Source organism: Electrophorus electricus, chromosome 11 (assembly GCF_041902795.1).
Source record: "Electrophorus electricus isolate QZ-2024a chromosome 11, ASM4190279v1, whole genome shotgun sequence".
NCBI classification, from domain to species: domain Eukaryota; kingdom Metazoa; phylum Chordata; class Actinopteri; order Gymnotiformes; family Gymnotidae; genus Electrophorus; species Electrophorus electricus.
The window spans coordinates 8,299,979-8,313,281 of record NC_137507.1 but is presented as its reverse complement, the minus strand read 5'-3'; the positions used below and the strand labels follow the sequence as shown (position 1 = coordinate 8,313,281).

The window sequence follows — 13,303 nt, the reverse complement described above, 5'->3', positions numbered from 1 at the left end:
GGGTTTGGCCTGGCCCAAATAGGGCTGTGGATGAGACCCCCTTCTCCAGGTTTAATTACGCCATTAATAGTCAGATGTATTTCCATCTGCTGTGCTGTTCTTTGGCCTTGTTTCGGGTACGGGGTCGCAAATCGAGCACATAAATTATGGAGCACTTAGAAATTTCGGGGGGGGGGGGGGGGGGTGATTTGTAGAAAAGTTAGGCTCAAGTTTTTTTGTTTTTTTCTTCCTTTCCCCATCTGTCGGAACCCCCTCTGAAGCTGTAATGGTTATGGCTGTAGTCAAATGGGATATTTATGAACTGAGGTCTGCAGTTTTAATCAGGGTTAATGGGATTTGCGCTGGTGGAAGTATGGGAATAGCTGGCGCTTTCGGAGTTGGAGAGACGGAGGAGAAGAATTTGTTCACTTTGACTGATCCGGGCCACAAAGATAATTTTCCCTTCGGCTTCTACTCATGGTTTGGTTGTAGCGGACAGACGAACAACTGCCGGTCAGACTCTTCGACAGGTGGTCCATCTTAACTATCAAGGACACACGTGGTCATCTAGGAGTCCTGTGTGGGGTGTTTTCTCCAGTATTGCCACCTTGTAGGAAGAATTGACTTGCTTGCTAACTATGAGTGAGTGTGTTTAGGTCCACGAAGGTCTTCACATCGAAATACCTTCGTGCAGGTTTGGGTAGGGCAGCGGTCATTTCCTGCTGTGGCGTTAACGTGAGCTCGTGTCAGGACAGTGGTAGCTCAGTGGTTAAGGTAATTGACTTGTAATTGGAAGGTTGCTGGTTCAACGCTTAATCCTCAATTACTCAAGTTGTACCCAGTCGTAATTGTAAATGTGTCTGCTCACCCTCGTGTTCCGCCAGGTGTTGCTGATGGATTACCTGGATGTAAAAAACACTCGCAGCGCCGCTGAACCCTCTGCCCAGCTCTCATACGCCAGCACCGGTAGCGACTTTGGTGCCTTCTTCGCCAAGAAGCGACCCGTCCGCCCCAAACAGTCGCTGTTCAAGTAAGCCCTCTCATCAGGGGACAAACCATTTCACTACAAACCATTTCACTCTACTCATTAGGTAATTATATGCATGCTAATGTAGGGAAAATAAAACGGAACTGTGTGTTAGTTGCAGTCCCCGGTTTTCTGGTCATGAGCCCCCGTGAGACATGCACAGGCCTGATGGGATTATTTTAGGTGGCCACGTTGATCTGCTCTGATTGGGAGTATTTTGGTTTGGCAATTTGATTTCAAACGCATCAAACAGAATTCAAATTGGGTGCTCAGCATTGCAACAAATGTGATGAGACAAAACTGACTCAAGGTCATCTGCTGCTTTATTCCGGTGTGCATAAAAGACATTATTATTATTATTATTATTATTATTACTACGTACATTTATAAAACACCTTTCTCATATGCAAGGACATAAACCTTTCCTCTGACTCCTGCTGTTACAGCTCAGTGTTTGGACTCTTGACGATTGCTTCAGGTTTCCCTGGCGTTTGAGGTTAATGTGGCTAACACGTAATGAAAGGTTATTTACACGATTTACCATAGTTCAAACTGCAAGTTTAAATGATCCTGTATATACGTGTCTTTCCGAGTCTCACACCTCCTCCAGTTATTAAGTGATCTCAGACAGCTTGCTTATGTGCTTTCACACCATGTTTCGTGTATAAAAATGTACAAAAGTGATGACAAAATCTAGTTTTCACACGGCTGCTAACTGCTATGCAGAACCTAGACCTGAAAATAAAATAAAATACTCCAGCGCCTTTTCAGTTTATTTATTTAAACCACGTTTTCGTTCCGTTCACATTTCGTCCTACATTAGTTTACATTAATGCACTTAAACCATGTTTTTGTTACGATACGTAATCCTCCACATTAGTTTGCATGCACTTTATTTTTATTTATTTTATATAATGTATAAACACACACAGTACTGTAATGATCTTTCTGTTAAGTTCCTTCTGATTCTTTTCATGTGGCAACTGCGACATGCGTTCGTGGTGTTATCTTCTTTGCAGGTTTGAGTCTTCCTCGCACGCCATCAGCATGAGTGCCTACCTGCGTGAGCAACGGCGGGAGCTCTACAGTAAGAGCGGAGAGCTGCAAGGTGAGTTAGGAGGGACCGGGTGGAGACGGAGGCCAGGGACCGGGGTGGAGTCGGAGGCCAGGGACCGGGGTGGAGACGGAGGCCAGGGACCGGGGTGGTGTCCTCTTTGGGCAGGGCGAGGGACAGCTCAAGACTGCACTCTGCTCCGTGACCTGAACCTGTTATACCGCCTCTGCTTCCTGGTTGTTTCTGTCCGTGACGCTTTCCTCACATGAATACGCGTACGTACGTGTACACACACACACACACACACACATATGGAGAGAAACATACATACTCTAGAGTGAGACAGATACACAATGCCTCGACTCCTCCTCACTCTTTTGACCACTCTCCCCCTCTCTCTCCTCCCCCTCTCTATTTTTCTCTCTATCTCCTCTCTCTTCATCTCTCCCCCTCCCTCCCTCCCTCCCTCCCTCTCTCTCTCTCTCTCTCTCTCCCTCCCTCTCTCCCTCGTTCCCTCGTCAGAATGACCTTGCCGTTTCAATCAGCAGTGCTTCACAGCACACTGTATGCCGCTTGTGTTTTTTCCACACCCAATTCCACGGAGATGCGCGAGCTGCGCAAAATGATGAAGACGGTGAGAGAGGTGTGGAGGAAAAAGAGAGTAGAAGAGAGGTGAAAGACGGTCACTCCTCAGTAAATACGTTTCCATTCCTCCCTAAAAGATTTCTCCGGCCGGCCTTCGGCGTTCTGATGTAGGACGATCTTCTCCACTCCTCCTTTAAATAGAAGGGGCTTCTTGGAGATTTGCCGCTCTTATTTGGAGCGGCGGATCCATGCGTAGCGCAGGAATGTTCCAGCCTATCCCTTGCATGCTGGCTGCGATTGTGTCTGATAGCGGGTGCCAATCATCTCTGACCTGTCGCACCCACACAGTGCGAGCGAAAGGCTCCGATTAACATTAGATAAGACACCAAATAGGCTTCATGTAGTCTCCCCACTCTGCTCTCTCTGCCTCTGGCATTTCAACTGTGAAAAGGGGGAAAGGAAATATTTGGACGGTTGAGTGGGTTGCAGCGTTAAAAAAGGAGATGAGATTTCCCTGTTTCATTTAGTCTGTCACAAAGGCCTGTGTCGGGTTTCGGTCTGAGGGGTGAATAGGAGTAGAGACTGAGGGGATGGAATCATTTAAAAAGCCAAATAAGTCTCGCAAGGTCTGAGGGTAGAGAGTTGAAAGTCATTGTTTTCATTATTCCAGCATAAGAACCATTCAGGGGTCTCCTTCCAGATTAGAAGTATGAAAATATGAAATGAGACTGACAGAGAAATGTTTCTCCCTCCTTTTAATTAAGTGTGCAGCGCTTGCCAGTGCCTGAGGAACCGAGGCCATTGGATGGCCACGTAATTGCCTGGCTTGGAGAGTTATGTACTATGCGAAGTCTAATCCTGCTTTCCAAGGCCAACAGTCTGTACTTCAGACTATCCAACCGGCACTGTATTAGGTCTTTTCTTTTTGCTTATTTTATTTATTTATTTGTCAAATGGGATTAATTACCTTCCCTTAAGCACAACAGGTGTCAGACATGTGCCATCACACATGCTCTGTAATGATGGTGGTGTGGCCAGATGCATTAAAATTTATGCCTCGAGTGAACAGTTTATGACACATGGAAAGAAATAAAAGCTACACAAACTAAGCTGAAGACCCATGAATAATGCAAAATTTAATCAGTTTCTGTCTTGGCAAAATGATTGTGTGTGTGTGTGTGTGTGTGTGTGTGTACACGTATCAGTTTGTGTGCCTGCCTGCCTGTGTGTGTGTGGGGGGGGTGGGGGGGGAGTGTGTGTCTTCTCTAGAGGGGCCATATCTGAATGCTCAAGGTCTGCTAAAAGCTCCACTTGTGCTCACGCACACACGCTCGCTCTCTCTCTCTCTCTCTCTCTCTCTCTCTCATTCTCTCCCTCCCCTCCTCTCTGTCCCTCTCTCGTTGGCTTCCCCTGGGCTGCTGGATCCGCAGTGCCGTGGCAGTCATTATAAAAACACATCCCAAGCCTCAGAAGCTTAATTACAACCTTCCCTGCCCCAACATAACTCGTACAGTTCGATTAAACCCCAACTTCCGTCTGAAGAGTTCATTACTGTCTCACACGAGGCCACACCTTGCTCTCTTTGGTCTGTATGCGCCCACTGCCCTCTGGCACTAGTGCCCACACGAGATACACACCCAGGCTAATGGATAAGACATGCCTCTCGTCGCCTCTATGAACAGAGGACCTTCTGAACCCAAGCCGTCACGCAGCCTCTGTGGCTGTTTTTGCTGGACTAAATAATATTATAAGATGGGTTTTTAGCAAGCTCTGAATTTCTTCCAAGTGTACAGTAACTCAATTCTGCCATACAAAGTACATAAATGAGACTGGGTGTATGTGTATGTTTGTGTGTTATGTATGTATGTATGTATGTGTGCGTGCGTGCGTGTGTGTGTGTGTGTGTGTGTGTGTGTGTGTATGTATGTATGTATGTATGTATGTATGTATGCGTATGTGTGTGTATGTATATATATATATATATATATATATATATATATATATATATATATATATATATATATATAAAATGTGTGTGTGTGTGTGTGTGATATATAATATCTCTCTCTCACACACACACACACACACACACTACCCACTGTATACTACACTCAGTGTGTATACTGTATACTGCACTCTGTGCGCATATATTGTATACTGCACTGAATATATATACTGGTCCCAATCATGTGCCCTGCCCACTCCACACAGACACAGTGTTGCCTTAAGTGCTTGTCTCTCCGCTTACCCACAATCCTTGGGGCGAGTGCAAAATAGAAGACAATCTTCTCTGTTCCTTTCTGTAGGGGGATTAGAGAAGTCACAAAGCACTAAAATGTGATTTTTTTTCCCCACATGCGGGTTACAAATTAAGTTTTCTCGTCGAGCCTCGCAGAATGAGAGAGACAAGAGAGGAGCGAGAACTTGGTATTAGCAATCTTGTTTATGCATAATGGCGGCGTTCCCCAGAGAGTGGGCGAGATTGTGTGCGCTGGCCCTGACTGACTGGTCCGCGGGAGAGCAAGTGCTGTTGTCTGTCAGTCTGATTTGTGAAGCACAATAGAACAAGAAAGGTGCAAATGGAAAAATGTCTCACGTGCGTGCGTGCGTATGTGTGTGAGAGAGGGAGGACCGAGAGAAGGGATCCTTAGACTTCTTTTCCTGTTGATAGAAAACAGTTTGACCTTAAATATTTTAGCAGAGCCAATGTTGCTTTACTGTTCTACAGGACGCGTGGGCCGTCTGTACAAGGGTCCGTCCTGACTGTGGAACTGTCAGAGTATGAGCGATGGCCCGTCTCGTCCTAAGTGCTCCATAGGCTGCTTGCTCAGAAGAGACGAACCTTGAAGTTTGAGTTCTCCGAGGGATCGGTGCATTAAGGTTACGTTTGTATCTGCTTTCAGTTAATCGATTTCTGCTTTAAGGAGCTAAATACAAACGTGTAGGAAGGGGTAAGACTGAAGACGTGGTATAAAGGACTTGGGTGAATGCAGCTTCGCGGTAGGATGCCCGTTAAAGACGGTTTCTAGCTGATGAACAGCCTGTGTTAGACGGGTATTACTGGGGCATGCCTGGGAATGCTTGAGGAGTTGACTGCTTGTGTTGAGGTCCCAGTGTTCTGACGGGGCGTGTGGAGAGCCCCCCCAATCCTAACCAGCGTCCCGAGGATCCTTGAGCGCACCTGTGGAGCTACGGGAGTTAGCACCTTCCCCTGTTGTGACCCTGAAGGATGTCGGCCGTGGCAGGTGGCAACCCCCACGCGGCCGAGGAGCTGATGTGCTGGGACGAGAGAGTTCATAAGGCGGGAAGCGCAGAACTCGGCAGACGCAGAGGAGAGAGGTTGCAGCTTTGGAGCGGAGACGTGAAGGAGGGTGGTGAGGATTGAGGCGAGATAGCTAGTCCTTTTGTGATTGGCTGTGCTTTTCTGGTTGGCTTGTCATTGGCTGAGGAGATGCTGGCGGTAAGGATGTAAGTCTGTGGGATATATGACCAAAATCTCATATCCTGATAGAGGTCATTCATATCCAGATAATGACACACATGATATAGCACATTTTCTGTAAATTCGAGGAATAAATAGTACAAAATGACCAAATGAAAAGACCCGTTTCTCATTGCTTGACACACAAAAGGTATTCGTGCTTTATTTTTCCCCTTTTATTTAAGCCTTTGTGGAAATTTTCAATAATGCATATAGGAAAATATAAGATATGAACCTATAAAATATTAAAAGGTAAGTAGAAAGCAATTTCATCTATTGTTGTAAACAAAAAAATAAAATCTGAAAAACTGAATTACAGCTATATAAACAATGAAATAAACAACGGCGCATAATATGAAACGAGCGTGGCTTTTCTGCTGTCGCCCGTTATAGTGATGTACCTGGAGAACAGACAACTTCCATATCACTCCCCATCTTTGTTTTGGAGTGAAATCTCATAAAGAGAAGACAAATGTATGTCTCTGTGAAGTTAATTTCCTTGTGCCCTCGAGGCTTGCTTTTAACCTGCTCATTTTTAGCTTGTAGCTCCCACCAATCAGAGCAAGGAGACTGTGTTGATGGACCTGTGTTGATTAGCATTTTCTAACACGCAGGACCGCTGATCCTGGATCAGAGATGTGAGGGGTTCGGGGTATGTCGCTCATGGTTACTGTGTGAGAGGACCGCGGCCTTTTCAGTGATTTTAGAAGCCATTTTTGTTTTTATTCTTCAGCTAGTAGACTAGTAGATTCTCTCTTTTTTCCACAACTCACTTCAACTCAATTTTCTCTTTTATTGTCTTTCTCTCTCTAAACTCACAAAGGCAGAAAATGGTAAGCCACAGCAGTGAACCACTGGAAAACTCCCAGACACCCCTCGGGGAGGGTTTGTGGGTACGCGGGTGACGCTCTGGGGAAGGTAGAGAGGCCCTCGTCAGCACGTACCTCGAGTGCCTCTTCATTTCAGTGTTTTGTGTGTTACAAGGCAACAAGGCTATCAACTGTAGGACGAATCAATACTTGACTTGCGCTGACCCCTTCTGTTATGATTTATAATACAAATAATCGGTACCTGAAATTAAAATGAGCTTTGTGTGCGGAAAATGTCAATAACTGTGAGAATTAAGGGCGTGCGTGGTGCATCCTCTTCAGGCCCTGGTCCTCGTGAGCGGCCCTGTCTCGCTCAATTCCCTGCACTGCCTCTCTTTCCTTTCACAGCTTTTTCGCGCATCTTCTGCGTTTATATTTCTGTTTTTTATTCTCTCCCCCTCTCCTCTTTTCTCTTTGTGCTTTTTTTCCCCCCTAGATCTCTGAACACTTGTGGTCTGCTAAGGCTCAGTAGACTATAAGAGATGCAAGCCATCTCTCCTCCCTCCCTCTCTCTCTCTCTCTCTCTCTCTCTCTCTCTCTCTCTCTCTCTCTCTCTCTCTCACTCAGCACTTTGTTTAGGGCGTGATTGATCCACATCGCCCGCGTTCAGCTGGAGATGGCCAGCGTCGATGTTTATCGGCCCTTTTCATTCGGCCAATGGTGACTAGAGCTTGTGTGCAATCAAGCCTTCCTCGAGCCGGGCAGTTAAGACAAGACGCTGGCAAGAAACGCTGCCAGAGAGTAATTGTTAGTGTAAACGACACACAATCATGACGCGCCTGGCAACCGGTGACGAGCGGGAGGGGAAGAAAAGAAAAGAATGGAAGGTCACAAGTTTGGAGTTTGCCTGAGGAAGGAGGTGAGGAGGAGAATGCACATGAAGAATTCAGAGCACACAATAGTTGTTGATTGGCTGAGATAATTGTGTTTGTAATCTCACACACACACACACACACACACAGGACGGAGGCAGAGAAAAGGAACTGTTTTAATATGCAGCACATTCGTACTCACTAGTTTACATTGGCTGGCTCTTATTGGCTGAAGCATGGCCCTAGATTAGCTGATAGATGGCGTATGTGAGGGTCACCTGATGCTATCTTTATTGTGATGAACCTCACCAAATACTACGGACAGACAGAGATGAGGCAGATAGCCCACAACATCTGTGACGGAATTACTTTGAGCTCTGCCTTTCAGATTTGAAGTGTATTTTTAATTTTATTTTGCGAGTTCATCTTGGTGAACCCTAGTGAATGTCCGTGCGGTCTCATACGTGCTCTGTCACCCATGACACTACCACTCACTGCAGTGGTGGTGTTTATCAGAGATGTTGATAGGCTAGGGAGACTCACACCACTAGGTGACTGTGGTCTTATGCCTGTTCTCATTCTCTACTTTAATATGCAATCAAACCGTATCAGTGGGTCTCAGTGTGCTGTGTCCCCTGTGATGGGTTGTGTGGCACAAGGCTGTTCTGTAGGTCAGTCCTTACAGCAAAGCTTCATACTGGGGGATTGTTGTTAGACAAATTAAAACTTTTGGCACTATTCAACAGCTTACCTTCTCTCTGGGTTTACTGAGTGATGATTTTATACTTGATTTGGGGACGTCAACTTGTCAGGGGAATCGTTTTTGCCAGTTCCGGTTTTTATTTGTTGTGTACAGGGGTTGTATGGTGTGCGTTCTTTGCAGTGAGAAGCTTGGTTGCACTAGGAATAGCAATACAACATACAAGTTGATATCATCACAGACCCCTGTGACAGGCATCATAACCCAGACAGTAGATAACAGACAACACGCAAGAGACAGTTGTGACAACATATGCAACCAGTAAACGCAAGCAGTGGATTTGTGAGATATTAAGGTAGGGAGTTGGGGAATATATATAATTTAAATAATTTAAGCTTTGTGTGTGTGTTTATCTGTATACAAATGCATTTTGCCAAAATCCAGAAGCAACATACATAACAGGTGCTAATATGAAGGAGCCGATATAAATGTAGTTAATACAGTTCTTAATAAATGTATAATTGTGTACAGGTGCACAGTGACGAGTGCTGTTTACACGTAACCATCCTTGTTTACACATAGTCACAGTAACGAGCTATGTGAGGAAGAGCGGTCAGCTGATAGTGAGACTCCAGCCTGCCCCTGTAGTTCTGCTTCGCCTCTTTCACTGGACTTTCATCTGCACAATTCTGGGTCAGGTACGTCTGGATGGCCACAGATGGAACAGTGTCGTCTGCCAGCTTGCAGATGAAGCCAATAACTACTTTCCTCAAAGCTGGAGGGACACAGTTCGTGTTGGTAGAGGTTTGCCAACACCTTCCTAAAGTTTGCCTTGTTAAAATTCTCCCCTGCCACTGCATCAGGGTTAGCAACCTGGTTTCCCCTCAGCATGTCGCGCATCTCAGACGTAGCGAGGTCTGAATCGGTGATGAGTCACTGAGGTGCTCGCACTGCTGCTTATAACCCAAATGACATTTGATGGTTATATATTCCAGATTGAGTGAACAGTAGTTGAAAAGTGAATTAGTGTTGTTGCGGTCACTCCACCTCCCAGTCGGGGTAACACACTTCGCGTCCTGTAGACTTACCCGATGCCGTGGTTCTCTCCATGAGATGAAACGACAGAGACGTTTCGACACGGCGCCTCTCTGTATCTGGAACCTCGGGGCGTCAGCCCTGTTTCAGTGAAGCACGACACATTACAGTCCCTGATATCCTGTTGGGACTTAATCTTCACCCTGAGGTTGTCTGGCTTGTTTGTCCAAAGACTGGATGTTCGGGACCAGGATACTGGGTAGAGGTAGCCACTTTACCATCCTCCCAGCATGCACCAAATACTGGGAAATACCAACAATTCCCGTGGCTTATTTGCCTGTGTCTTCTGGGTGCAGGTCCTCCGTTTTCGCCACTGGACCAGAAAAAATGTCCTTCTGTTAATTTAAGGTGTGTGAAACTGTAAACAGACCTCAGACCTCATGGGTAAGAGTGTCTGTCAGTCATATGAGTGAAATGATACTACCATAGATGCTAAGGAGTCACATAAGAGCGCAAACAAACACACACAACATCATACCAGCTTGCATGACAGCAGTTGAACACTAAATACACAGACATTGTTGTACCAGGTCGCAGGACAGAAGCTGAACACGGTAGCGCCATTTTTAAAGTGGCCTAAACTAAACCTAAATTCACAGAATTTCAAACTGAACGAAGCAGGCTTAACAGACTTGGCCTTCTATAGCTTATGAGCACACATTCTGAAAGACATGCACCAGAGTTCCATGTAGCACTCTTCAGCTTTCCTGTTCCAGACTTACTGTTTTAAGAGGAGCTCATTCTTCATGAGCTCCTGTATTCATTGTATTAGTCTAAGTAGCTGTGACACTGACATGTCTTCAAGGTGCACATGGGAAGGAAATTGCAATCAGAGTTTGGCTGTGTATAATTTGTAGGGAGAGATTAATTTCAAAAGTGTTCATCCCTCTGAGGGGTCAAGTGATGCGTTTGCATTTGCATTTTTGCATTATTCTGGAGAAGCAAATGGAACGTGTCCTGACACACGTGTCCTCTGCCCCTGCATGCAGCGCTGTCCTGACACACATGTCCTCTGCCCCTGCATGCAGCGCTGTCCTGACACACACGTGTCCTCTGTCCTTGCATGCAGCGCTGTCCTGACACACACGTGTCCTCTGTCCCTGCATGCAGCGCTGTCCTGACACACGTGTCCTCTGCCCCTGCATGCAGCGCTGTCCTGACACACACGTGTCCTCTGCCCCTGCATGCAGCGCTGTCCTGACACACACGTGTCCTCTGCCCCTGCATGCAGCGCTGTCCTGACACACGTGTCCTCTGCCCCTGCATGCAGCGCTGTCCTGACACACATGTCCTCTGCCCCTGCATGCAGCGCTGTCCTGACACACATGTCCTCTGCCCCTGCATGCAGCGCTGTCCTGACACACACGTGTCCTCTGTCCTTGCATGCAGCGCTGTCCTGACACACACGTGTCCTCTGTCCCTGCATGCAGCGCTGTCCTGACACACGTGTCCTCTGCCCCTGCATGCAGCGCTGTCCTGACACACGTGTCCTCTGCCCCTGCATGCAGCGCTGTCCTGACACACACGTGTCCTCTGTCCTTGCATGCAGCGCTGTCCTGACACACACGTGTCCTCTGTCCCTGCATGCAGCGCTGTCCTGACACACGTGTCCTCTGCCCCTGCATGCAGCGCTGTCCTGACACACACGTGTCCTCTGCCCCTGCATGCAGCGCTGTCCTGACACACGTGTCCTCTGCCCCTGCATGCAGCGCTGTCCTGACACACGCGTGTCCTCTGCCCCTGCATGCAGCGCTGTCCTGACACACACGTGTCCTCTGCCCCTGCATGCAGCGCTGGCCTGACACACGCGTGTCCTCTGCCCCTGCATGCAGCGCTGTCCTGACACACGCGTGTCCTCTGCCCCTGCATGCAGCGCTGTCCTGACACACGCGTGTCCTCTGCCCCTGCATGCAGCGCTGTCCTGACACACACGTGTCCTCTGTCCCTGCATGCAGCGCTGTCCTGACACACGTGTCCTCTGCCCCTGCATGCAGCGCTGTCCTGACACACGCGTGTCCTCTGTCCCTGCATGCAGCGCTGTCCTGACACACGTGTCCTCTGCCCCTGCATGCAGCGCTGTCCTGACACACGCGTGTCCTCTGCCCCTGCATGCAGCGCTGTCCTGACACACGCGTGTCCTCTGCCCCTGCATGCAGCGCTGTCCTGACACACGCGTGTCCTCTGCCCCTGCATGCAGCGCTGGCCTGACACACGCGTGTCCTGTCCTTGCATGCAGCGCTGTCCTGACACACACGTGTCCTCTGCCCCTGCATGCAGCGCTGTCCTGACACACGTGTCCTCTGCCCCTGCATGCAGCGCTGTCCTGACACACGCGTGTCCTCTGCCCCTGCATGCAGCGCTGTCCTGACACACACGTGTCCTCTGCCCCTGCATGCAGCGCTGGCCTGACACACGCGTGTCCTCTGCCCCTGCATGCAGCGCTGTCCTGACACACGCGTGTCCTCTGCCCCTGCATGCAGCGCTGTCCTGACACACGCGTGTCCTCTGCCCCTGCATGCAGCGCTGTCCTGACACACGCGTGTCCTCTGCCCCTGCATGCAGCGCTGGCCTGACACACGCGTGTCCTCTGCCCCTGCATGCAGCGCTGTCCTGACACACGCGTGTCCTCTGCCCCTGCATGCAGCGCTGTCCTGACACACACGTGTCCTCTGCCCCTGCATGCAGCGCTGGCCTGACACACGCGTGTCCTCTGCCCCTGCATGCAGCGCTGTCCTGACACACGCGTGTCCTCTGCCCCTGCATGCAGCGCTGTCCTGACACACGCGTGTCCTCTGCCCCTGCATGCAGCGCTGTCCTGACACACGCGTGTCCTCTGCCCCTGCATGCAGCGCTGGCCTGACACACGCGTGTCCTCTGCCCCTGCATGCAGCGCTGTCCTGACACACACGTGTCCTCTGCCCCTGCATGCAGCGCTGTCCTGACACACGTGTTCTCTATCCGTACATGCAGCAGTGTTCCAGCACACACGTGTCCTCTATCCGTACATGCAGCAGTGTTCCAGCACACACGTGTTCTCTATCCGTACATGCAGCAGTGTTCCAGCACACACGTGTCCTCTATCCGTACATGCAGCAGTGTTCCAGCACACACGTGTCCTCTATCCGTACATGCAGCAGTGTTCCAGCACACACGTCCACTGCCCGGCGCCGCGGGTTCCATTTGCATGGCGCTAAATTTTATTACGATGGATGATTGTCATCTAAATAACATTATGCCTTTGATTGTGTGTGGGTGTGTGTGTGTGTGTGTGTGTTTTGGGTTTTTTTCCTACCCTGTATTGTGGGTGACCGAGGCTGGCAAAATTCAGTGGAGGATCTCATCACGGAGCACTGATTGAATTAGCTGAGTGTCAGAATAAGGTTGGGGCGAGACCGGCTGAGACGGGAGGAGAAGGGAACGCCGTGCGACGCGTGCACACCGGGCGAGGCACAGAGCTGAGGCGCGCCACTGCTGGTGTCGGGTGTGGATTGTAAGCAGTGTCCATCGCTGCTGTAATGTTGTTTCTATGACGATACCTTTTTAACAAGGGAGTGTGTATTACCTTGTATGTGTGATATTGTGTGCTGATGGCACCTGCTGTCCCAGATTGCTTTGAGGCAGGAGTGTAAGGCACTTGAAAAACGAGTTAAGACATAGATGCTGGACTAGGAAATTTTAGATCCGCACCTCCCAGTCCAACC

The 13,303-nt window shown here is 48.7% G+C and overlaps 1 protein-coding gene across 5 annotated transcripts in view; it reads left to right on the top strand.

Moving 5' to 3' along the window:
- exoc4 (exocyst complex component 4) overlaps positions 1-13,303 on the top strand; it is a 111,764-nt gene that overhangs the window by 33,026 nt on the left and 65,435 nt on the right. For 3 of the 5 annotated variants that reach the window (XM_035528011.2, XM_081723431.1, XM_081723432.1), the window contains exons 8-9: positions 864-1,009; positions 2,026-2,114. In XM_035528011.2, the coding sequence (XP_035383904.1) occupies positions 864-1,009; positions 2,026-2,114 (235 nt within the window). The other 2 variants (XR_014126075.1, XM_081723433.1) reach the window with 2 other exon arrangements.